The sequence below is a fragment of the Mirounga angustirostris genome, unplaced genomic scaffold, assembly GCF_029215605.1.
Source record: "Mirounga angustirostris isolate CCGP_5_RB_7025 unplaced genomic scaffold, mMirAng1.0.hap1 SCAF_14, whole genome shotgun sequence".
Lineage (NCBI taxonomy): Eukaryota > Metazoa > Chordata > Mammalia > Carnivora > Phocidae > Mirounga > Mirounga angustirostris.
Window position 1 is genome coordinate 85,826,499 of NW_026991722.1, and position 25,502 is coordinate 85,852,000.

Consider the following 25,502-nt stretch of genomic DNA (forward strand, 5'->3'; position numbering starts at 1 on the left):
GGCAGGTCATTCGAGGGGTTCTGTCAGCTCACCTTGGCCATGTCCCAGATTCTGGTCTCTTCGATCTCTCTGCTGTTCAGGCAGGACTTGCCAAGTCTCCCCGATCGATGTGAGGAAACCCTAAGGCCTGCCCTCTTCTCCTCAGAGAGCCTAAGTGTTGATTGATTTTAGCCAACAAAATCTGTCCCAGCAGACTTGATCTGAAGAACACAATTAAGGGATGTCAATCTGTCTTCTCGAAGGCAGACCCTTGTGGACACCCCCAGTTTCCTCTGAATTTGTCTGAGGCCCTTTCTGCTAGGGAAGGGCCCCTAGGAGCCCAAGCCTGGGGGGGGGGGGGGGGGGGGAGCTGTCCACTGTACAGTGCTGAACCATTATTCAGGGGTTATCCCATGGCCTTAGCCCCTTCAATGTATTCACCGTTCTTTTCTTGCTCACCTTACTGACTTCCTCCAGCTGGGGTTTACTGTTTTAATAATTGTACACATTTTCCATTCAGAGTTTTTTGTTTTTTTTTTTAAGATTTTGTTTATTTAGTTGAGAGAGAGAGTGAAAGAGTGAGAAGCAGGGAGCCCAATGTGGGACTTGATCCCGAGACTCCGGGATTATGACCTGAGCCAAAGGCAGACGCTCAACCAACTGAGTTACCCAGGTGCCCCTCCATTCAGTGTTAACCAACCCAATTTGTGTGTGTGTGTGTGTGTGTGTGTGTGTTCATACAGCATTTTATATACAGTTCTGAGCATATGGAGTTAAATAACAGAGACATAGTCCCACCTTTATGGGTTGATTTGATCAGTGCTCCAGTGGTTGAAAGCATGTGGTTTAGAATCAGAAAGACTTGTATTCAAATCCTCATTTCTGCCATCTCTCCATTAATCCACACCCCTTGATATCTGATAGCTGCATGAACACGGGCAACACTCATAGGGCATAGCAAAGTGCCTGGCACCGAGCAGATATACAACAGATGGGAGCCACTGGACCATGGTGGCCATTGGGTCATGATGTGGGTTTCAGGAAAGAGGTGCTGTTCTCACAGCAGCCAAATGGCTCCCTGAATGAGCATTCCATTCCACAGACACGGAATCTTCACACCACACTACATGCTGAGGAGTGATTTGGGGGAAGAATTCCCTTCCATGGCTCTCCATTATTCCTGGAGTCTCTCATTGCCTGTCTGGCATGTTCAGCTTAATGTGAGATGTCAGATCACATGCTTATTGGGTGCATCCTTGTCGAACATCAGAGAGAACACTCTTTGCAAAGTTCTAGGACACAAAGGGCCTCTGTAAGTGGAGGCATGAGCTGGTCTTCTCCCAGGTGATTCAACAACTCGTAATTTGAGCCTGGGAGGGTGGAGGTAAAGGGTGTGTCATCACTCTACAGAGCCCAAGAGGACCTGATAATCTCCGAACCTCTATCAGTTATTAGGACTTACTGACACGTAGCATGAGCCAGGCACGAGAGTGAGCACTCTGTGCATTATGATAGCTGCTTGGTGGTCTGTGTTAAGCCCCACATCGAAGCCCACAAAGGGTTTCTACTGACTGATTTTTTGTTTTTTCTTGAGAGTATAGGTCACCACTTTCCAGTTTCTTTGTATGTCTTGTATATTTCAGGTTTTTTGGCTGAAAACTGGACATTTTAGATAATAAATAATAGCATCTCCAGATTCTGATCTGTCCCCAATTATTTAGTAATATATGTGGACCAGATTTATGGAGTCTGTCTCCCCCATGGTATGAGGTTACTGATGTCTCTGTTTGGGTTTTTCATTCCTGTTTTTATTATAAATCCTGGATTCTCAGGGCCTGCCCCTTTGTCAACAAAGCTTAGCACAGGTTGTAATCAAACACCGTGAATCTGCAAGCCTTTGTAATCAAACACCGTGATTCAGTGGAGCTACGTGTGGGTTGGGCACTGTAGTCAATGTTCAGACACTCACTGTTGTGCCACAGATTTGACTCTCTGGCCCTTTCACAGATTTTCTGTCTGTGTTCATGGCCTTACTGTTAGATGGGGATGTGTAGATGGCTGGGGGCTCTCTCAGTCTCTCCTGGGCCTGCATGTAACCTCGAGCCTGTGTGCAGCCCCCAGATGACCAGGCACATGTGGGGGCTTGTCAAGGCCCACATGGCTGTCCATTCCCTATGTCCCTTCATCAAGTTTCGGGCTAGTCAATGTCTATTGCTTGCCCCAGTCCATATAACAATCTTACGCTAGCTGTGCTATTGACCTTCTCCATTTCTTTGCTGCCAAGATCACTACTGTTTTTGACAATGATGCTGGGCGTGGAATTTTCCTGTACTTCGCTCCGTCTAAGTGAGCCCCCTCTCCCAGCAATACCACTGGTTTTTACAGCTTGCCTCTCCCTGTAGGATTATCACAGTGCCAGAGATTGGTGGGGGACTGGAACAGCCCTGGTCAAGATGGTTGCAATCTCCCACTGTTCTTACCTGAGATTCAGTAGTTTTTTTGTTTTGTTTTATTTTGTTAGCAAATGCTTCTCCATTTGTTGTATCCCCTTGCTCAATTTCCGGAGTATTGAACTTGTTGCTTTCAAAAATTGTATCCATTCTTATCACTGCTTTTTTGGGAGGAGCAGAGGATTTCTCAAGCTCCTTCCTCCATCATTCTGTAAGTCTCACGTGTTACCTCTGTGACCTCATTAAAGCTCCACTCCATCCTTGGAGGATGGACATGATTACCCCATCTTGTAGCATAGGACATGGGGGATCAGAGAGGAGGTATGGCGTGCTCAGGATCACACAGCCAATGAGTAGTGGAACTGGACAGGATCCCAGCATCAGAAGGCAGAGAACAAGCTCAAGAATCTGATTCCCTGGGGTTGGCTCTCCCTCCACCATTTCCTAGCACGTGATTTCATTACACCGGCCTTCACTTTCTTTGTAAAACAGGCATCAAGTCGTACCTGTTGCAGAGGTTTGAAAATAAAATGAGTTATGTGGCAAGCACAGAGAGCCATGCTCAGACTCAAAAGCACAAGAGCAAACTGTTTTCTTGGAGCAAAATGGCCATCGTTTTATTCCGTATTCCATGTGGGAGGGATAAACCTCAAATATCTGGATAATTAGGGTGGAATAGCTGATTCCTTAAAGATGCGGGACAGGGAAGAAATCTGTTACAGTAATCCCAATTCTTGCCTGTCTTCCATCAACTGGCTGCTGGACAGTGATTGACATTGTGTAGAAAAAAAATCTGATCACTGGTTAATTGACCTAAACAAGTGCCAATTTCTTATGGTTCAATCTAAGAGTAATATTTGTTATGATAATAAGAGCAATCAAGTGCAACATTGCTTACAAAGACCTTTACACATATTCTCCGTTCATCATGCCAACACCAGTATGGTCGATGTAGGGCACATTAGCGACATTTTGCAGGCGAGGAAAATGAGGACAAGAAGCATAGCTCAATGCCTGCAGCCACCTGTTGGCTCTATCCTTTGGGACGTAAGCTTTCTTGTCTGTAAAATGAGATCAACAGGACAGAATGTCTTTGTTAGGCTTGATCTTTTTTTTATATATATATATATTTTTTATTCTTAATGTTAATCCCCATACATTACATCATTAGTTTTAGATGTAGTGTTCCATGATTCATTGTTTGTGCATGACACCCAGTGCTCCATGCAGAATGTGCCCTCCTCAATACCCATTACCAGGCTAACCCATCCTCCCACCCCCCTCCCCTCCAGAACCCCCAGTTTGTTTTTCAGACTCCATCCTCTGTCATGGTTCGTCTACCCCTCCGATTTCCCCCACTTCATTCTTCCCCTCCTGCTACCTTCTTCTTCTTCTTCTTTTTTTTTTTTCTTAACATATATTGCATTATTTGTTTCAGAGGTACAGATCTGAGATTCAACAGTCTTGCACAATTCACAGAGCTTACCAGAGCACATACCCTCCCCAGTGTCTATCACTCAGTCACCCCATCCCTCCCACCCCACCCCCCACTCCAGCAACCCTCAGTTTGTTTCCTGCGATTAAGAATTCCTCATATCGGTGAGGTCATATGATACATGTCTTTCTCTGTTTGACTTATTTCGCTCAACATAATACCCTCCAGTTCCATCCACGTCGTTGCAAATGGCAAGATCTCATTCCTTTTGATGGCTGCATAATATTCCATTGTATATATATACCACATCTTCTTTATCCATTCATCTGTCGATGGACATCTTGGCTCTTTCCACAGTTTGGCTATTGTGGACATTGCTGCTATAAACATCGGGGTGCATGTACCCTTTTGGATCCCTACTTTTGTATCTTTGGGGTAAATACCCAGTAGTGGAATTGCTGGATCATATGGTAGCTCTATTTTCAACTTTTTGAGGAACCTCCATACTGTTTTCCAGAGTGGCTGCACCAGCTTGCATTCCCACCAGCAGTGTAGGAGGGTTCCCCTTTCTCCGCATCCCCGTGTTAGGCTTGATCTTGGCTACACAGACATCTATAGGGCTCTAAGAAAGTGGGGAGATGGGAAAGAATCCTCAGATATCAGGTGTTTGGGGGTGTACTCAAGAAAAGGAGGCTCAGTTTATGTTCTGTAGCACCTCTACCAAGTTTTGACCAAGCCTAAACCAGTAGGACTCATTCAAGGACTTTAGTAGGACTAACTCATGTCTATTGAGCGCTTACTATATGGCAGGTGCAGCATGGTGTCTTCTGCAAGAACAACCACAGAATCTTCCAGAATAGATGCTGTTATTGCTCCCTCATGTTTCTGAAGAGGAGCCCAGGGCTCAGCGTAAAGGGCTTGTCCAACGTCACGCAGTTATGAGTGGTAAAACCAGGCAGGATTTCAGCCCAGGTGGATCTACCTTCTCCAAATCCTGATTTTTCCCCCCCAAACATCTACTCTGGGTGTTAACACCAAGGTCGACTTAGAAAAATTTCGTTGGCTGTAGGTTTCATTTATTTTTCATTCATCCGTCTTATTTGCAGCCAATTTTTATTTTGTTTTGCTCTTGTACAGAGAGAAAAGATGCTGTGTTTTGGGTATATTGGTTTTTATGCATTCTGCTGCCTACAACTCCCTGGGAACATTTTTGGCTAAAATGTAATAAAACCACTGAGTTTGGGGGAGGGACATTATGGAATGTTCTTCCAGGAGGTCAGAGGAGGAAAATTGCTCCTAGATGAAAGTCTTGGACCAGACTTTTAAAAAGCATTTTTTTTTTTTTTAAGTATCTTCGGAAATTTCCTGTGGTGCCGGTGACCCATGGAATTGAAACTTATCTAGTAAATTACACCAGACCTGAAATACCTTTTGTTTGTTGCATGTGGCAATTACTTTTCTGACAGTTTATTCCAAAAATAGACTGTGATTTTCAGTGAATGGAAGGTCCATGAGGGTTGGTGTGGAGGTGGAGTGGGAGGTGAATCACAGGCACCACGGAAGCAGGTGTTACCTGTATTTTCCTGAGGGTACACATCTCTGGCAGGGCTGTTTCAGAGCCCGCAGACCTTGATGACAAAGGAAAATCCCATGACATGGCTGTGATTTGGCCAAGGCTGCGTTCAGGAAATGTCTTTGAGTGAATTTAGGTCTCCCGCCTGGGTCTGCCCTTCTCCTTCTGCCCCACCCCCACACTTCCATCTCCTTTGGATCGCTTGTTCGTTTGTTCGCTTTGTCATCGTATTTATTGAGCTCCTACTGTGTGCCTAGAACAGTACCAGGTGCAGCAGAGGAAGTAAGAAATGAAGCAAACACCGGCTCCCCCCGCCCATACTCTGGGTCAGGCACACACGCCATTTATTCAGGAAATATTTGTGAAGGTGAGGTTGTCTCTGGCAGGTACAATGGGGGAAGGACAGAGTGAAGGGGAGGCTGTCACAGCAAACTTCAGGGACACAGCAGGTGACGTTCCTAGTGGCCTTGGGGCCTCTGGAGCTATCCTGGGCACTCGAGGTGGTTAAATCATAGATGGTGCAGTGTGACCCAACAGACCTCAATTCTAATCTGGCTCTGCCCCCATGTGACTTATAACCTTGGAGAAATGCCTTCATTTGTTGTTGTTGTGGTTGTTTTAATTGTGGTGAAATATACATAACATAAAATTTATCACTTAACTATTTTTTTAAATATTTTATTTATTTATTTGAGGGAGAGAGAGAGTGTGAGTGAGAGAACGTGAGTTGGGAGGACAGGCAGAGAGAGAGGGAGAAGCAGGCTCCCTGCTGAGCAGGGAGCTGTACCTGGGGTTCCATCCAAGGACCCTGCGATCATGACCTGAGCTGAAGGCAGACGCTTAACCGACAGAGCCACCCAGGCGCCCCTATCATTTTAACAAATTTTAAGTGTGCAGTTCAGCAGCCTTAAGCATATTCGTACTGCCCTGCAACAATCACCACCATCCATCTCCAGAACACTTCATCTTGCAAAACTGGAACTCTGTCCCCATTAAACACTAACTCCCCCTTCCCCCTCCCCAGCCCCTGGCACTCACCATTCTGCTCTCTGTCTCCATGAGTTTGCTTAGTCTAAGTACCTCATATAAGGATTTGTCTTTGTGTGACTGGTTTATTTCACTTAGCATCGGGTTCATCCGTGTTGTAGCATGGCTCAGAATTTCCTTCCCTTTATTTTTTTAAAAGATTTTATTTATTTATTTATTTATATTTTAGAGATCGTGCAAGTGGGGGGTGGGAGGGAGGTGCAGAGGGAGAGAATTCCAAGCAGACTCCCTGCTGAGCATAGAGCCCGACACGGGGCTCAATCTCACGACCCTGAGATCATGACCTGAGCCGAAATCAAAAGTCAGATGCTTAACCGACTGCACCACCCGGGCGCCCCAATTTCCTTCACTTTTAAAACTGATTAATATCCTCTTGGGTGTATATCTTATGTTTTATGTATCTATTCATCTGTGGACAGACCCTGGGTTGCTTCCACCTCTCGGCTGTTGTGAATAACCCTGCTATGAACGTGGGCATCCCACTATCTGTTCAAGTCCCTGCTTTCACTTCGTTTGGGTATACACCCAAAAGGAGAATTGCAGGATCCTACGGTAATCCTATGTTTAATTTTTAAAGGAACTGCCATACTGTTTTCCATAGCAGACACATTCTTCATTGACTTTTGCATCTTTGGGTTTTTTTTTTTTTCCTCTGTAAATGGGCATGGTGGTGTGAGGACCCACCTCCGGTTGCCATGGTGATATAAGGAGATGTGTCTGTGAGGGTCCCAGCAAAGCGGATGGCACACAGGAGGTGCTCAGTACATGCTCATCTTCTGCACTTGCCCGGGTGAGGTGGGGCTCTGTTGCTCAGACTCTCAGACACATGGAGTCATCCTCTCTTTCCCGATGCCTCAGCCAGCCAGCCAGCCTGACCTCCCATGGGGGACTGTCTCATTCTGTCTCTCTTTAACTCTCCTCTTCTCCCCAGGCTGTGGAGGAGCTCCTGCAGACCCTGGATCTGGAGAAGAAGGCAGTGGTCGTTGGGCACAGCCAAGTGAGTAGAGTTTCTTTCTCAGGTCACTCCATTCATCCCATCGAGGACCCAGATGAGCCCCAATTCTTGTCCTTCTTCATTGTCCGCTGGCTCTGTGGGCCTCCTTTTCAGCACACTGAAGACAGGGCTGGTGATTTTCTGCCCTGCCTAATCTGACAAGGCCAGGAGTATAACATGTTAAAATATGGGAGGAAATAACATTGGGAAATATCATTCGTTAGAGGTTCGTTACCCTCCTAGGGACCAAAGCGGTCTGGAATCATTAACATCTTGCGCCTCAGTATGACTTTCTGAGCCTCGGGAAGAGCTGCCTTAGAACCCAAGAAGAAACACTCATCTTCACTCAGAGCCTTGTAACTTTTACTTTGCAACCAACACTAACCCAACTATAGTCCTGGCTGATTAGCAGCAGTAAGTGAAAGGTTAGGGCTCCACGAGAAGGCATGTGATTTTAATATTGAGAGAAAGAGCTTTTCCCAAACTGGTGTTGAGCCAAAAGCCTTTCCCATAATATTTCAACATTTAGAGAAGAGTTTCACAGAGTCCTGACATGCCCATATATCCTCTCAGTTTTCAAGAAAGAAAATATTGAATTTAGGGCTTCCCAAACTCTTTGACCATGGGATTTCCACCCTTTTGTCTTTGTGGAAGACCTCTTACCATCTCCCAGAACTGGTGTTCCATGGGTTCTAGTTTGGGAAGTAGGGTACGGAGATGGTAAACTCAAGGGTCATGTGGGTCAAAGTTCAGAAGTAGAAACTGGAGAGAGAATAAACCAAAGGAAAAATTGCTCCATTCCCTTCCCCACTCATCTGCTGATTGACTAACACCAACCCATAAACCTTTGTTGATCACCTCCACCTCCAGCCGTCATGTGAGGTGCTGGGGGAGGGGCCCTGGTCTCCAGAAGCCCACCGTGGTGGCATCTCTGGCCATTAGTCATTCTTGGAACCCTGAGTAGCCTGTCCCATCAAACCCACTTCCTTAGAGAGCTCACAGTCTTTCATACAGTCCCTGCCCCATAGACACACAAGCCTCTCCCCACAGGCCTCTTGCTCTTGCTAAAATGTGTGGCGGGAGCTGTACTTTACTGTGGCCTCAACCTGATTTATCCAGCTAGGAGTTGGCAGCAACTGGACCTTTGCAGACCTTTCCAGTAGAGGGAACAAACCTGTGGGTCCCTGGGCTACCGCCCGTGGCCAGGAGCTATGCCAGGCCCTTCACGTATTGTTCCTCATTTCCCTCGAAACTTCTTGTGAGATTATTAGCAAATCCCTTCTTTACTGTGCCTCTGGGAAGTAAGCCCCTTTTCAAGGCCTTCCAGTTACCTAGGAGTACAGTTATAGCTCCTGTGAAAACCAATATCGCGTGGAATCCCAGGGTCTTTTCAACACATTGTGAGTTCTGCTATTTATTAGTGGAAATGTATCACATAGTCTTTACCTGTACACAGGTCTTTATGGCCCAGATTCAGAGCGCTTGCTCTTCAGCTCCAAGAATGTCATCCCCGTGGACCAGCAGTTCTCAAAATACGGTCTCTGGACCAGCCGCCACAGCAGCATCCCCTGAGAGCTTGCTAGAAACATCAACGCTCAGGTGCCCCCACCCCAGACCTAGTGAATCGGAAACTCCGGGGGGGCGGGACCCAGAAGTCTGGGTTGTAACAAGTCCTCTAGGGGATCCCAGCACATGTTCAAGTTTGAGAACCACTGGTCTGGATAATTACTCAGTTTTTTTTTTTTTCATGAATATAAAAATCAGTCTCTATCATCCCAGCGGCTTTTGTAGAGCAGGGAAGAAAACAGAGGAGGAGAAATCTTCATACACATTTTCACACGGCGAGGGCAAGAAATCTAGAAGCCAAAACATCCCAATAACAACAACAACAACAAAAGCCATTGTTCTCGAGTAATACTTGGTATTCATTAAGAAACAGTCAAGAGCAAATTAAAGTCAACATATCCTTTGGAAGCCAGGCTAGCCTGTGATCTTTCAGGGGAGATGAAAGTCTTAGGCATGGCAGGATCAGACACTTCATAGGTGGGAAGGTCCTGAAGAGGAGGAAAGGACAGGTAGATCTGGTCCATACCCCGGCTCTGCTGCTTCCTAACTGTGAATCCTGAGTGAGTCAGTGGTCCTCTCTGAACCTCTGTCCCCTCATCTGTAAAACGGAGCCACTGCTTCCTACCCCCCAAATGAGCTGTGGAAATCAGGCGATTGTCATTTACTGGTGGAATGCATTTGTCAGTGGGGCGAGACGTTTATCAAATAGGCTAATATTGTCATGTTTGAAGAATGAATCTCCTCTAATCTGGAAAATGACTAGGACAGGAGCTAATTCCTTAGCAGTCCCAGATATGGGAGCTGTTGTCTTATCAGATTTTTTTAAACCGTGACCTTCAGCATTTTTAGAGGAAAAACAGCTTGCATGAACAGTGGCCCCCACAGATTCCTTAAATGTGGGGCTGTTGGGATATTGCACTCTGCTTGGGTCCGATAAGCCACTGGACCCAGGAAAAGCTAATAATTTAGATGTTTCTTTGTGATTCTCAGCCCCTGGGGACTTATCAAGGCCTGTGCTGAGGGCCATGACATTTATGGTAAAGGTGGAAAGCCACGTGCCGTTGGCTCTGTGGTTGGCAAGATGTTCTTTAAAAGGAAGAAAAAAAAATCAAGATAAGATTCTGCACAGCCGATGACTTATTCCCGCTCTGTGTATGGTCGTTTCCAATTATCTTTTTAATGAAAGCTTCATACTTAATCAATAGTGGCTTTGGCAGCACCCGCCACCTTTTGTAATATACGAACTAGAGCTGTCATCATTTTGATCATTGATTTTTTTTTTTTAATAGCAGCTTTTGGGACTCGCTAGCTTGTGAAATTAATACAGTCATTATTGAGGCAATCTGATAGGTAATGAGTCAATCGTGTCTTTATTTCAATGAGGCTAATTGCCTTGGTGGCTCTGGCTGATAGGAAGTGTTCCGTAAGGCCAGAGAAGGTTGCAAAACAGAGTTCGTACCGATTGGGCGTGCAAATTCTCATTGTCCCGTCGCTGTGGGTTCACTGTGGGATAGGCGGGGTGGTCTCCATTACAGCAAATAAGTTTAAAGGAATGGCCAATTGATGGAGACCCTTTATTCTACCTGGGATCAAACTGCAATTCAACCCCAAACTTCAAACGTTGGTATCGTAGCGAAGGAGGAAATGAAGCTTTGTGTTGACAATGAGAATGGGGTGCTGGTGGAGACCTTGGCTTTGGGGCGCGTCAGCCACGTGAACTGGAGTCAGTTACATAAAATCTCCCTAGGCCAAGAGATTTCTCATAAGGTTGCTCTTTATTAAAATGGGACATAGGAGAAAGAGCTTTGAAAAACCTAGATGCCATGCAAATGTTAATTACATTCAGTGGTAACTGTAGTCGGGCCTGGAGTCAGGCGGAGGGAGATAGTCCTGATGTCACCGCTTGCTGGTGGAGGGTCATGGGGGGGATGCCATTTTTAGCCTTAGTTTCTCCTTCCATAAAATGGGGGGATCGCCATAACTACCATATAGGATGATGCACGTGAAGTACTTTCCCTGCATATATCAAGGGTTTGGGGTTCTGATCCACATTGATGGATAATGTGCCTGATTGCTTGATAATATCACTGATTAAGATTATTGGCACTGATTAAGATAATGTCACTGATGGATCCAGGGCCCCTGGAGACATTGAACATCTTTGGGGGTGATAAGCCACATTTGGCAAAGAAACATGCTGGGCTGGTCATAGAAATTAGCAGCAGATGGGCATCTGGGAAGTGACCCATGGTCCTGTCACTGACTCAGCTCCTCAGCCATTAGGGCATCTTTGCTTTGCCTCTGGGAGCTGAGGCTGACTGGCTACCCTACCACGGCTGGTCGGAGCCAGCCTGGCCCCAAAGCATCAGGTTCTCTGAAAATCCTTGTGTGCCCTGCAGTCAACGGGAGATGGCCCTGCAGGGTGCCAAGGAGGCATCGATCACTTTGCTGAAGAGGAGCCTCCATCCATTATTGATGAGCAGAGGCCTGGGAATCGCGGGCCACCCACTGTTTTTCCGTTAGATGCCTGAGCACCTTCTGTGGGTGGCACCAGCCCGGCTCCCCATCTCCTGGCCAAGGAGGGCTGCCCTCACTCCCCCACAGCATTCTCTGCTCCTCCTTATAGGGCAGGACTGAGTATTTCCAGGGTACTGCTTCTCTCAGGTGGCCGGCGGCCCTTACCAGAAAGAATGCACATTCCCGGGCTTGACCCTAAACCTGTGCATTCCACCTTTCCTGGGGCGAAGCCTGGGAATCTGTGTTTCCCACGCTCTCCTGGCCATTGTGGTGCACAGAGCTATTTAGGCGAGGGCCCTCCTAGCTGTGGTTTTTCAAGCGAATGTGTGCCTGGGTCCCCTGTGGATCATGTTAAAATGTTGCTCTGATTGAGCAGGCTTGGGGTGGGGTCCCAGATTCTGCATTTCTAACAAGCTCCCCGGTGGTGACAATACCACTCATGGGGGCCACATTCTGAGCATCCAGGGGCTAGAAGAAGGGAAAGAGGAACCATCAAGGGGCAAGATGCTTTGATCATTTAGACCCTTCATCTAAATGCACCTGCCAACAGATATCTCCGGTGGAGGCAAGGGAATTGGCTTCTCAGTGGCAACCGTCTTGCACTCCAGATTCAGCCCAATAGGAGTCACCTGCCACCTTCTCTCCTTCCAGGTTTTCCTCAAGGCAGGCGTGGTCTCTAGGCTTGAGAGGCAGCGGGAGAAACTGACGTCTCACAGGATACTTTTATTCCAGGCGGCTTGTAAGGGCTTTCTGTCTCGGCAGGAATTCAAGAAGCTGAAGGTATGGCAGCCACCGTGCCTCGTCAGCCCTGCAGAGGTGCGAGGTCCTGGCAAAGCAGCATCTGAGCTGATCTGGGGGTTGTGATTGCGCGCGCATGCGCGTGCATGTCTCACACTCATGCTCGTGCAGAAAACCCTGTGGGATATTAACATCCGGTGGGTCTGGGGTGAGCACAGGGCTCTGCAGGTCTCCCATGATGGTGCCACTCCTGCTGGCCTGTGGGCTCGCCCTGATGGCAGGACTTTAAAAAGTGACACTTCGCAAGATGTTAAGATTGTTTCTAGGACATCGACATCAAATTACCAACGATGTCAGACTTGATCTAGATTATCATGGGGTGGTCCAAGCCCCGCTGGGTCGGTTACGGTTTCCACCTGTCCCATCGCTGGAGAACTTGGCTTTCATGGGTCAGCAGGCAGGGCGTGACAGGACCTGGCCACTGAGGCTTTAGGGACCAAAGGGCTAGTTGGGAGTCCGCAGTCCTGAGCCACCCTGGGCCACTATCGTTGGAGACCTTGGGAGACTGAATTTCCTCTCTGTAGCTTGGGCAATGGAGAAAAGGCAGCACAGCTCTGGAGATGCACAAGGACTATGCTTGACTCTCGCGTCCGGCGCTTAGTAGCTGGGTCAAGGTGAATGGGGTCCTGGGCGCTTAGCATGGCACGTGCCATTGGGCAGCTGTTCCATAAACACTAGCTGCTCCTCCCTTAGTATCCTCATTATTAAGTACCACAGCTAGCACGCAGTCTCATTACATGCGCCTCGAGTTCACGTAAATCTGCAAATTCAAGTATACGCACTTGGCAAAAGCAGGCAAAGGCAAGAACATTAATAATTAAAATTTTGTGGGCAACTCCACTGGCCCACTGCTCTCCAGCAGCTTATGCCCTTGGAATGACTTAGAGTAGAGGTTAATGAACACCCCGGATTCTGTCTGCACCCAGGCTGCAGGGGTGCAAAATCCCAACCCCACCATCAAGCAGCGGTGTGGTGCTGAGCACATGATTGGGCTGCTCCGTGCCTCAGTTTCCCCACCTGTGAAATGGAAATGAGAGTAATGCCTACATTCCCGGGGCTGCAGCGAGGACTGAGCTAAGTCTGGAAGGTGCCCAGCGCCCTGCCTGGCCTGCAGGGAGAACCGTACCAGCTGGACAAGCATTGGCTTTTGTGATGGTGGTGACGGGGATGGATCTCCTGGCTTGGTAGTCAGCATGTTTCCCGCCTGAGACCACGTGTGGCTGGTGGTCCTCCAGGGGTGGTCCCCAGGCCAACAGCATCCGCGTCAACGGGGCACCTGTCAACCATGCAAATTCTCGGGCCCTGCCCTGATTTACCGAATCAGACCCTGTAGGGGTGGAGCCCAGCATCTGTGCTTTAACTAGTTCTCCTGGTGCTCGTGATGCACTCTCAGGTTTGAGAAGCATGGAATTCATGTTTACATTCACTTAAAGTGATACCTAGCCCCTAAATATCAACTTGTGACATAATCATGGCCATTGTGGCTTCCAGGCGATTTTGGGGTTGTTCAAGGATTTGCCTTTCACAGTGGCTTTTGAATCTAAGCCCCGCACAAGATGTGACCCTCTTGTATCATATTTTCGACTCCTCTTCCTCTTCTTCTTCCTGGGTCATGCAAGATTGAATTGGAGCATAATGTCTGATGCCCAGAGCCCGACTCGATGAAAAGAGGCTTTCAAAAACATTTTTTAGGGCGCCTGGGTGGCTCAGATGGTTAAGCGTCTGCCTTCGGCTCAGGTCATGATCTCAGGGTCCTGGGATCGAGTCCCGCATCGGGCTCCCTGCTCCTTGGGAGCCTGCTTCTCCCTCTGCCTCTCTCTCTCTCTCTCTCTGTCTCTCATGAATAAATAAATAAAATCTTAAAAAAAATTTTTTTTAATTTAATATTTTTTATTTATTTACTTTTTTTTTTGAGTAGAGTTGATACCCAATGTTACATTAGTTTCAGGCATACAACATAGTGATTGAAGTCTATACGTTACGCTGGGCTCATGATGCAATTACTGCTTGTCACTATATAGTGTTATTACAAAACCATTGAAAAGAAGTTTAAAAAAAAAAGATTATTTATTTATTTATTTTTGTGAGAGAGAGAGGGAGGGAGCATGCACATGCACAAGCAGGGGGATGGGCAGAGGGAGACACATACTGCCCCCCTGCTGAGCAGGGAGCCCAGTGCAGGGCTCCATCCCAGGACGTGGGGACCACGACCCAAGCCGAAGGCAGACGCCTAACCAACTGAGCCACCCAGGCCCCCGAAAAGAAGCTTTTTTAATTTTTAAGTTAGCCAATCTCTTCCATTAGCTATGAACCCACTTTTTCCATCCCTTTTGCCACCACCTCCTTGCTCTCTTTCCTTCACCTTCCCTGGGTTGGGAAGGGCCCCTTGAGTTCCTGGTCTCTTTTCCCTGCAGATTCACCGCCTGGCCGCTCAGTGCATCCAGAAGAACATGGCTGTGTTCCTGGCAGTCAAGCACTGGTCGTGGTGGCAGCTCCTCGGTTCCCTCCGGCCCCTGCTGAGCGCCACCATCGGGGACGAGCAGCTCCGTGCCAAGGAGGTTAGTACAGGTGGCAGGAAGGGTGTGGGGTGGCCGCTACCTCTTCACATCCCCATGTTAGTGCTTACATCCAGACTCAGTGCCCCCACCCTGTAGATTCTTGATCTAGAAATGCTCTGCCCAGCCGCCGCCTTCCAGATATCCCTCTGCTCCCATCAACACAGACACAGACCACCCTCCCTCCTGTGTCCAGCTACACGTTAGGTTTGTGACTGCTAGGCAGATACCCCATTACTCCCGAGGGGCACACGAACACTTACAGTCCATCCCAGAGAGACTCAAGTGGTGGAATCTTTGAGTCCTTGATCTCTTTGCCTCTCAGAGAACACTCCTCTTGCTTTGCTTTTACCCTGGTAGCGCCCACCTTTTACAAGTAACCATTTTGATTGGTTTCTGTTTTACCTTTGCTGTTGTTTATTCTTGCAAAATTAGCCAATTCACACATGCACACAGAGGTCCTTTCTCTCCCACACCAAAGGTAGTATACTGTTTATATTCCTCTGACACTGGTGTTTTGCACTTAGAAATGTATTTTGAGAGTCACGCCATGTCCAGTTTCACAGAAGTCTTCCCAGTTCTCTCCCCACAACAGCCCAGTGCTCCTTTCTGTGTGCATTCTGTGGTTCATCCCAGAGTCTGCTATGGGTGGGCATTTGGGCTCTTCCTGATGGTGGTACTATGAGCATAATGCTGAGCCACGGGCAGGATGGTGGTCTCGGGGAGGATGAAGGGCCAAGCACACCCATCTCGCTCAGACATCTCCAGTCAAGCAATGGACTCATTCTGAGGAATTGCATTCGGCCCCTAGACTTGGATGTTGATGTTTAGAAATGGGGAAAGAAAAAACCCCCTTGTAGGAATTTAGCATTTGGGCATCATTACAGATGGGTTGGCAGAATCACTCACTCTATTCCCCAGACACTCTTACCCCACGTGGAACCTCTGCCTCTGGGCCAGGCTTCTGTTAAGGTGTTTGCTTTTGTAGGAGGAGCTTATAATGCTGAGACAGAAGCTAGAAAAATCGGAGAAGTCACGGAATGAACTCCGGCAGAATGCAGACCTGCTAGAGAGCAAGGTACTCCATCCCTCCTATGTGGGGTCCCTGTGGGGGTGAGGTCTGTTGATGGGGGAGGTGATGATGCACCTGACACTGTGCTAAGTGCTTTACAAGCCTCCTCAAAATAACCCTGTGGGGGTATGCTGTCCTTGTCCCCATTTTGCAGAGGAGGAGACTGAGGCTCTGAGATATTAGGTCTCTTCCCAAGGTCACACAACTAGCATGTGTAGCACTGAGATTCAAACCCATATCATTTGACTCCAAAAGGAAGAATTTCTAACATAAGTCACAAAAGTACAAATCATGAGGAAAAACATTGACAAATTTGACTATATTAAAGTAATCAACTTCTGTTTACCAAAGCATAAAATGAAGAGACACCACATACTGGGCCATGAAATTTGCAACACATATAACTGGCAAAGAGTATTTGGACATGTAAAGAAAAACCCTCCAGTAGGAAAAAAAATGGGCAAAAAGAGGAATCGGCAAGTCCCAAGAGGGGAACTCTTGTTTCAAGAGTTCCAATGTCTAGGAATTCAAATGGCCAGGAGACTCATGAAAAGATGCTCAAATTAACTAGCAATCAGGAAATGCAAATTAACACCACAATAGGTACCGTTTCGCACCTTGAATTGGCAAGATCCAAGTCTGAGGTAGCCATGTGTTGGCAAGGATGTATAGCAGCAGGAATTCATATGCTGTTGTGGGGATGTAAATTGATCTCTTCACTCTTGAGCAACTTAACCGTGTCTCTGAAAGTTGATCCTGTCCGTACACTGTGCTCCAGCAATTCCATTTTGGGTATATATGCTAGAGAATCTGTCTCACTTACATAAGAAAAGGTGAGAAGAAGTATAGAGGAGTGGCCTTGTCATGTTGAAAAAAATGTAAATACTCACATCGGAGTCTATCGATAAGAGAATGGATGAACACATTTTGTTAGATTAAAAATTGAGTTGCCAAAAGTAAAAATGAATACAGAGGCAGGAAAACTATGGCCCACAGGCCGAACCCCATTGACCATCTGTTTTGTTTTTTGTAAATAAAGTTTTATTGGCCCACAGCCATGCCTGTTTATTCATATATGTAGTCCCTGGTAGTTTTCATGCTACCCTGGCAGAGCTGAGTAGTTGTCACAGAGACTCTATGATCTACAAAGACTAAAAATATTTACTGTCTGGCTCTTTATAGAAAACATGTCCTGGCTCTTTAACTAGAGATACATGAATCTACATGGATTGCCCTCGAAAATGTAACACTGAAGAAAAATGATTTAAGTTACGAAAGAATCCTTACAATGTGATATTGGATATATTACCTTTTAAGTATGCAGGACAGTACTGTCTATGGAGTGAGGCATCTGCTGTGTGGTTATGGTGTGAAGATATTTCATGGGAATCAAAACACCAAATTCGGGGTGGTGGTCCCCTCTGGGGGGTGGAAAGGACACGTGATTGGAGATTATATCGGGGGGCGAGAGTATGACCACTTTGCTAATATCTTCTGTCCTTAGTTGGGTATTGAGTTCACAAGCTGGGGATGAGGACGGAAGCCAGACGGTCCCTGCCCCCAAGGGAACTACTGCAAATTCCAGATTCCTAAACAAATTCATAGAGTATAACATGGTCAGGGAACTGTGGGTTGACCAAGGAAGAGCTGTTCACAGAAACTTGCTGTTCCCCCTAGTTTTTCAGGGCTGGGACTCTAGTAAGTCACTCGTGTAGGGCATAAAATTTAAAGGGGTGCCAAAAACTCAGCAAGATAAATCATATTTCAATGCAGGATCTTTTAAAATGTAAATCGATGCAAAAAAAAAATCCATGATGAGCCAAATATCAAAATTTCAAATAAACGCAGGACTGGTGGGCCAGGATTAAGGTGAGGCAAGTAAGGCAATTGGCACAGTGGGATCCTGTCTTTATTTAAATTTTTGATGTTTTATTCATCGTGGATTTTTGGCATTAATTTTGACTTTCTTAAATATTTCATTAGAATGTTATTTATCTTGGTTTCTGAGTTTCTTGGCACTCCCTGAAATTTTGCGCCCAGGGTGAGTGCTGTGCCCATCTCATCCTTAGTCCCAGCTGTCATTCAGAACCCTGGGTAGCTCACAGGGTCCTGCTGAAGCTCAAAGGAAGCCCAGTTATTCACCCAGTCAATAAATACAGATGAGCACCTCCCATGTACCAGGCATTCAGCTGGCCACCTCAAATCCAGCTAGGGAGAAGGCAAAATCCCTGTCCTCACAAGGTCCCCAGGCCAATCAAGGGAGACAGACCACAAGTAAATAAACAAGCAAACTACTTTTAGATGGTCAAGTGCTATAGATATTAAGCAGAGGGAGGTGACAGTCGGGGGCGGGGGGCCATTTTTTGCCTAAGTGGTCCAGGAAGGCTTCCATGAATCATTTGGCGTCGCCATCTATGTGCAGATCTGGGGAAAAAGAGTAGAAGTGGCAAGTGCAAAGGTCCTGAGGCAACATGGGATAATATTTGTCAGTTTAGAGCAAAACTGGAGCTTTCCATACCTGTGAGCCCATGGTGCTGTTATTACCAGTAATATTGCTTGGTTTCATATGAGGATAGTGGTGGCTATAATTGAGTTCATGATCAAGCCAACAGAACAAATTCTCCTTCCTTTGTTGACAACCCAAGCTGAGCCTGGTTGGCTCATGTGGGGACATGGAATGAAGTTTGGGATGGGGGCTATCTCTTTTCCAGCCCTTCTTATTCCCCTTATAGTTGTGTCCACTCTCCCCACCAGAGGTTTTCTGTCCAACTCCCATGGACAAGGAAGAGGCAGTGACTCCTGGAAGGGACAGTCACAGCACATAGAGTTAGGTGAGGCTGGGCGGAAAGGCTTCACCATGGGTCTATGCCCTCTTGGGGAAAATACTGTAAAGAGGAGAGGAAATAACACTCAAGTACCGCCCCCCATCCCCCAGTCTCATTCAAGTCTCTAGAGAGCATGCAGCCTGACCTGTCTTGCAGGACATAGCAATGGTAGAGCAATAGAAGCGAGAAATCAGAGAGCTGTGCGTGGGTTGGGAATATCGGTGACTTCCCTGTAGAAACTCCTTCCCACTGAGCTGACATTTGATACAGTAATTCATCACCAACTGTCAAGTCAGACTTGGGGACTTGGGGTGCCTCAGCTGCCAGGGGAGACTGGAGAGAGTAATGAGGTGAACATCATTAGCATCTAACGCTACAGCTTACACCGCAGTGGGAGAAGGAAGGGAGGGGGCCGGGCTTCTGAGACCTGAACCAAGCATTCAAAGTGTCAGCAACCCACAGAATATTCTACTCAGGTTCTTTGTGTCTCTGTATTGTACATGGTTATGAAAAGACGTACGGGGCCTGGTAAAAATAAGATAAAATTTAAAAAGCTAAGAAAGTCAGAGCAATGGAAAATAAGAGTTGAAGAGCATATCAGACCAGAGGAAGACTTAGGAAATAGAAATTTACCACGAGCCTTAGACTCACTCTCACTTCACAGACTTTGCATGGGCTGTGCCTGCCACCGTTCTCACCTGGTTAATGCCTGGTCATCCCTTTTCACCCAGTTTAGGTGGTACTTCTTCCAAGAAGCCTCTGTTAACAGTTTGTAACCCTTAGCTTTGTTAAGGATGGGTCGGGCCCATCCTTGTGCTTCCTGTCACTGGGCCTTGTGCTTCCTTGTGCTTCCTGTCACTGCACTGATTGGTGTGTCCTAACCCCGCCCTGGTGTGCCTGTGTCCCAGCTAGAGGGCGAGGCCCTAAGGGCAGGGGTGTGTCTTTGCTCATCACAGTGGCCCAGCCCCTGGCACAGAAAAGGCACCAGATGGGTGAATGGAGCCATGAGAGGTAAACTGAAATGTTGACACTGAGCTTCCTAGCAACCAAAGCAAAGAGGGAAGCAAGATATTCCAAAGACATGTCCCCAGGTTAAACACACTCACGCATGCACATGCACATGCACGCACACACACACACACACACACCTGTTGCTTGAGATAATACTAATTTTCCCTGGTATTGAGATATTAGAGAAGTTTCTTCTAGGAGTCCACATGAAAAGGGGCACTAAGTAACCTGGCAAAGTACAACCTCAGTAATGTGTGTATAGTAAATAGAAGAGGGGATCTATAGGAATGCTTTTGCAGACATTGTCTTGAACTGCAAGGCAAGGGCATGATACCAATTCCCTAAAAAATTCAACTAGTAGTCAAAGCAGAGCTTTATTCAGGAATCACATTTAGGTGGACTGAGTGTTAGGGTTTCTTCTTCCTTCTACCCGGGTTCTCTCTCCACCCCTTCTTCTTCCTTCTTTTTAAACTTTATATTAAGGTCCAACATACAAAAAAGTGCACACCTCGTAAGTATACAGCTCAATGAATTTTCACAAATTGAACACACCAAAGCAATCAACACCCATATGGAGACACAGAACATTCCCAGCTCCTTCCAAAGCCCCCCTCATGGCCCTTTCAGCCACTACCCTCCAAGGATAACCACAAAACAGACTTCTAGCAATATAGATTAGGTATTTTTTTTTTCCTATTTTTGAACTTTTCCTAGATGCAGTCAAATGTGTGTATCTATTTGTGTGGTTTCTTTCATGTGACATTGTTTGTGACAATCATCCATGATGTGGGTGGTTGTGGCTTGTTCATTGTCAGCTGCTGTATAGTATGCCATCATGTATATGGAGCACTATTGATCCATTCTACTCTAAATGAGCATTTGGTTGTTTCTGGCTTTGAACTGTCATGAATAAGCCTGCTGTGAACATCCTTCCACATGTGTTTTGGTGCACATACCATACACTTTCTATTAGGAATGCACTCGAGGTGGCTGGGTGATGGACACTGGGGAGGGTATGTGCTATGGTGAGCGCTGAGAATTGTATAAGACTGATGAATCACAGATCTGTACCCCTGAAACAAATAATATATGTTAACTAAAAAAAAAAGGAATGCACTCAGAATGGAATTGCTAGGTTTTAAGTTTTTCTATATTGGGTTTTAATTGACACAAACACTTCACTCAACTTTATGTATCCATTGACCCTCCCACAGCAGTGGGTGAGCATTCCAGTTGCTCCACACCCTTACCAGCACGTGGTATTGTCCTTTCCATTTAACGATTTTGTTGGGCGTGCAGTAATCCCACATGGTGATTTTAATTTGTGCCTTTTCACATGTGTTTGGCTATTTGTTACCCTCTTTGGTCAAAGAGGTCTTTCAAGCCTTTTGGCCATTTTCTACTGCTTTTCTTATTGATCTGTAACAACTCTTTATATACTGTGGATATAAGTTCAGTTGTTGGGTATATGTGCCACAGATCTCTTCCTCTCCCCTGTGGCTTGCCCTTTTGGATGCAGTAATTGGAAGATTGATTTTTTGAAGTCCTGAGTCTCTTCAGACCTGCCAGAGCACTAAGAAGAGGTCAAAGGACTCCAGAATTCCCAAACCTATATCAATGGCAATAGATAGACTTCTTTGGTTTCATTCTGTATTTTACCGATTCCCAGATGCACACTATTTCCCACCTGTCTGCATCTCTATAATTGTCATGCATCTTGACAATCACTGGCATCTTCCACTAAAAATTAGTAGCACTTTCTTTTCTTATGTTCCATAATGGATCATCTTATCATCAGAGGCTGCTGAGATTTGGTGAAATGTAGCAACCTGGGGCCCAAGTAAGATTTTATTTGAAGAAAGGTCTTTAATTCTTTCCCCTCCACCAAAACAGCTACTTTGATTTTTTTTTTTTTTTCTTTTTACCAGTTGCTTTTATACGTTATAGAGCATCCGAATCACCTGGAGGGAGCCATACACCATGTAGCTTCCCCATCCCATCTCCTGAGGATTTGACCCAGGAGGGAATCTTGGGGGAGGGGCAACCTTCACTGCTTCTTTTTAACGAGCCCGGAGGTGAACCCGATGCAGAGTAATACCACGTAAGAGCAGTGGTTCTCATACTCGAAAGTGTGTCGCAATCCCCTGGAGGATGTGTTAGAATAGACTGTGTTGCTCCCCAGCCCTAGAGATTCTGAGTCAGTAGGTGTGGGAGGCCCTGGAGGTTCGGAATTTCTCCTGAGCTGTCAGGTGATATGGAACCTGCTGGTCTGGGAACCACACGTTAAGGAACAGGTAGAAGGTATGCGGTTTCTCCTTTCTTGCGGTTCTACTTTGTTAGAAGAAGAGTTTCTGTTGACAGCTGGGAGGCAGACAGTCCTTCGGGCCATGTATCATGAAGACACCCCTGGCCCCTTTCACAGCCTCTGCACTCCACCCACTTGTCTCTGTAGGAGGGGGGAAACAGTTGATAGAAATGTTGCTAAAACATGTTGTGCCTCATCAGTGGAAACTCCATTTGACTAGGCTTATTAAAAAGACAACATTATTGCAAAATGATTTAAGTGCTTCATTTGTGAAGGAGCAGAAGAGATGAGACGCCTCCGGGAAGCTGGCTATAAATATTCTTCAAGCGTGCAAAATCTGCCTGGATGCAAAGTGGGGTTTTTTATTTTCACCGGAAAGCAGGTCTCTCTTCTTATAGGGATTTCCTATAAGGCTGTGGGAGCACATGGAGAAAAATGAGAACGGGGTGTTTTCTTCCCTCTCTGGAATATCTTCTGGGTTTTCCCGAAGACTTTATTTATAGCAAAAGACAGTCCCGTGCACTCTGGATGTCTGGTCTCATTAGCTTGAAAAGTTTCATTTTTTGTTAAGGAATGGCTGAGAGAGAATCCACTGGGATCCAGCAGGACACAGTTTAGGTTGGAAAGTGTATTTGCAAAGAGCTGGGGAGTTTGGCCCTGACTAGTCACGAGCGTGGCCAGCAGGAGCTTATCTCTAGGAGGGAAGGGAAGTGACTTGCCAGGGGTGATGTGGTCAAGTGGTGACTGAGTCTAGATCATATACTAGACTCAGTCTTCTGACTCTTAGTGCCCTGCACAGCACTGTGCCTCTGGGGACTGGATGTGGCGGCTCTGTCATCCCCAGGAGAGTAGGACAGCCTGGGTGCCTCGGGATATTAGGGTCTCTTGAGCCTTAGCTGCTGGGACATGCTGGGGAGAGTGTCCTTCCAGCAGAAAGCTAGCTGCCGAGGTTCTCTGGCCAAAGTGTGGGCATAGTCACAGATGACCACCGTGGGCTTAGCTAAGACCCCACAAAGGAGTGCACAGCTGGAATGTTCTGCATGCCTCAGTTTCTCCATATAAAAATGGGGCCATCATGTCTTCTCTGCCTATTTTGTAACGCAGATGAAAAAGCTAGTGGAACTGGACGAGTTAAGGGATGGATATGTTGACCTGACCTGGTGTGTCTGGTGCGGGAGCAGAGGGTGGATCAGGGCGGCTGGCTTGGGCCCTCACTGCCATGGGACGGTGGGCCAGTTCTTCCAGTGTCTGAGCTTCCGTGTCATTAGCAGGGACATGGTGACCGTGATGGTTCCATACTCTTTTTTTTTTTTTTAAAGATTTTATTTATTTATTTGACAGAGAGAGCAGGGACACAAGCAGGGGAGTGGGAGAGGGAGAAGCAGGCTTCCCGCCGAGCAGGGAGCCCGATGTGGGACTCGATCCCAGGACCCTGGGACCATGACCTGAGCCGAAGGCAGATGCTTAACGACTGAGCCACCCAGGCGCCCTCCATACTCTTCTCCACAGGGTGGTATGAAGGCTGCGTATAAAGTCTCATACACAGCACGTCTTCACACATCACCACCACCACTAACATATATGTGATTGCATCTTAGCTCTTTCTGTACCCCTCAAAGCACTCAATGCCAACGAAAGGAAGGAATGAAATCACGTTGGATTGAGTAATTAAAGTACTATTTAATGAGCAACGTGTTTGTGCCGGGTGTTGCGACGCATCCCCTTTACCTGCTTTGTCTCATTTTACCTTCCCATCAAACTGCCAGGAAGGTATGATTAGTACCCCTGTGCTCTAGAGGGGGACAGTGAGGACCCAGAGAGGGGAAGTGATTTGTTCAGTATCACACAGCTGGTGAGTAGCAGCGCTAGGCTTTGACCCTGGGTCCGGGCTGACTCCAAACAGGCAGTGAGAGATGAGCAACAGTTCCTCAGACTCGGAATCAGGTCAGGGAGTGGCTCATCCTTCAAGCTGAGCTGGAGCCGGCCAGGTGACTTAAGGAGACATTCCAGGTGGAGGGCACAGCAAGAACAGGGACAGAGGGCGGGGACCTGGGCCAGCCCCTGCAGTCCTGGTGGTTGGAGGGTCTCATGTGCACGGGGAGGTTAGGGAGTGGCGCTGGACTCCCCATGGGACCTATCCACCATGACCTTGAACAAAATCACTTCACGACTCAATGCCTCAGTTTTCTGTTCTGTGAACAGGGAATGACAAAAATGTCTCTCCCCAGCATTCAGTGAGCTTTTTCTTCTGCAAGGGCTTATAATGAACCAATTCTTTTCGTCAGATTGAAACGTACTGGGAAGACCATGAAAGGCCACTGCTTGCTCTCTGTAGATAAGATCATTTGGGGAGTTTTGAGAGCTCTTGAATATAAGAGCCAAGGACAAGGTTGAGCTAAGACACATGGGTGCTCTACATGTGGTTTTATCTCCCCAGCTCAGCAGGGGGATCCTTGAAGGCAGGGCCTTGCATACAGTTGGTGCTCACGTAATGAATGACAAGTGACAGTGACAGCCCAGAGGGTCCCATGTGTGCTCAGCATTTAATGTCCATCAACATTACTTGTTACCCATTGTTTCTCTCAAACTGCAAATGATGCCAATGAGCAGGATAGATATTTCTATTTGACTCCATGCAAAATGTACCGCAGATTCATTCATTTCTATCCCCTTCTCTTTGACAGATCTTTGGAGTCATTGTCCCTAAGGAGAAAGAGAATTTCTGATGATTTGGCTTAAGTGGTGGATCTAGGGAGGTTTTCGGAATAATTTCTAGTTAATTGATCCTTGAGTAATCTGCAAGGATTCTTCTCGGTTTGCCAACCAGGTTCTCCTCTCATTAAATTGGTTTTCATTTTATATTCACCTAAATAGCTCTGGGCATGGTGCCCACCCCTCACCTCTATGGATAAAGCCCGTGGGCCCCGAAATGTAGGAAGCGAGAGGGGTTGGTGGGGACGGGGACAGATCGGGGGCTACTTGTCTCTGTGAAAAGCATCTGTCATGTCCCTAATTTGAAAGCATTAATTATCCTTTGGGCTCTAGACTTGGGTTGTGTAGAACTCAAAATTAATGCATTAAATTAATTTTGTGCTCCCTTTGCTCAGGCTGATTAGCACAGATTAAATTTCACACTAATTGGCTAAGGCAGGGAGAACGCAATCCTGCTGATCTCGGGGATGGGGAGGCGGGGGGTGAGGGGCGTGATCTGGGGCATCCCTGGATTGCTCCAGCCCGTATTCATGCCCACTGCAAATGATCATTCCCTCAGAGGCAATGTTGCTGTACACCTATAAGTAAGCCAGTCTAACCCATCTCAAACCAAGCGGGAAGCCAAGATTAGGAAGAGATTCTGGCAATTTCTAGGGCAGTAAT

At 46.8% G+C, this 25,502-nt stretch overlaps 1 protein-coding gene across 1 annotated transcript in view; it reads left to right on the top strand.

Annotated features, from left to right (window-relative positions):
- The window catches only part of MYO18B (myosin XVIIIB), a 231,565-nt gene that overhangs the window by 80,957 nt on the left and 125,106 nt on the right, over positions 1-25,502 (top strand). The window contains exons 21-24 of the mRNA XM_064577697.1: positions 7,416-7,481; positions 12,213-12,341; positions 14,774-14,917; positions 15,903-15,992. Coding sequence (XP_064433767.1) covers positions 7,416-7,481; positions 12,213-12,341; positions 14,774-14,917; positions 15,903-15,992 — 429 coding nt within the window. The remainder of the gene's footprint in view (positions 1-7,415; positions 7,482-12,212; positions 12,342-14,773; positions 14,918-15,902; positions 15,993-25,502) is intronic.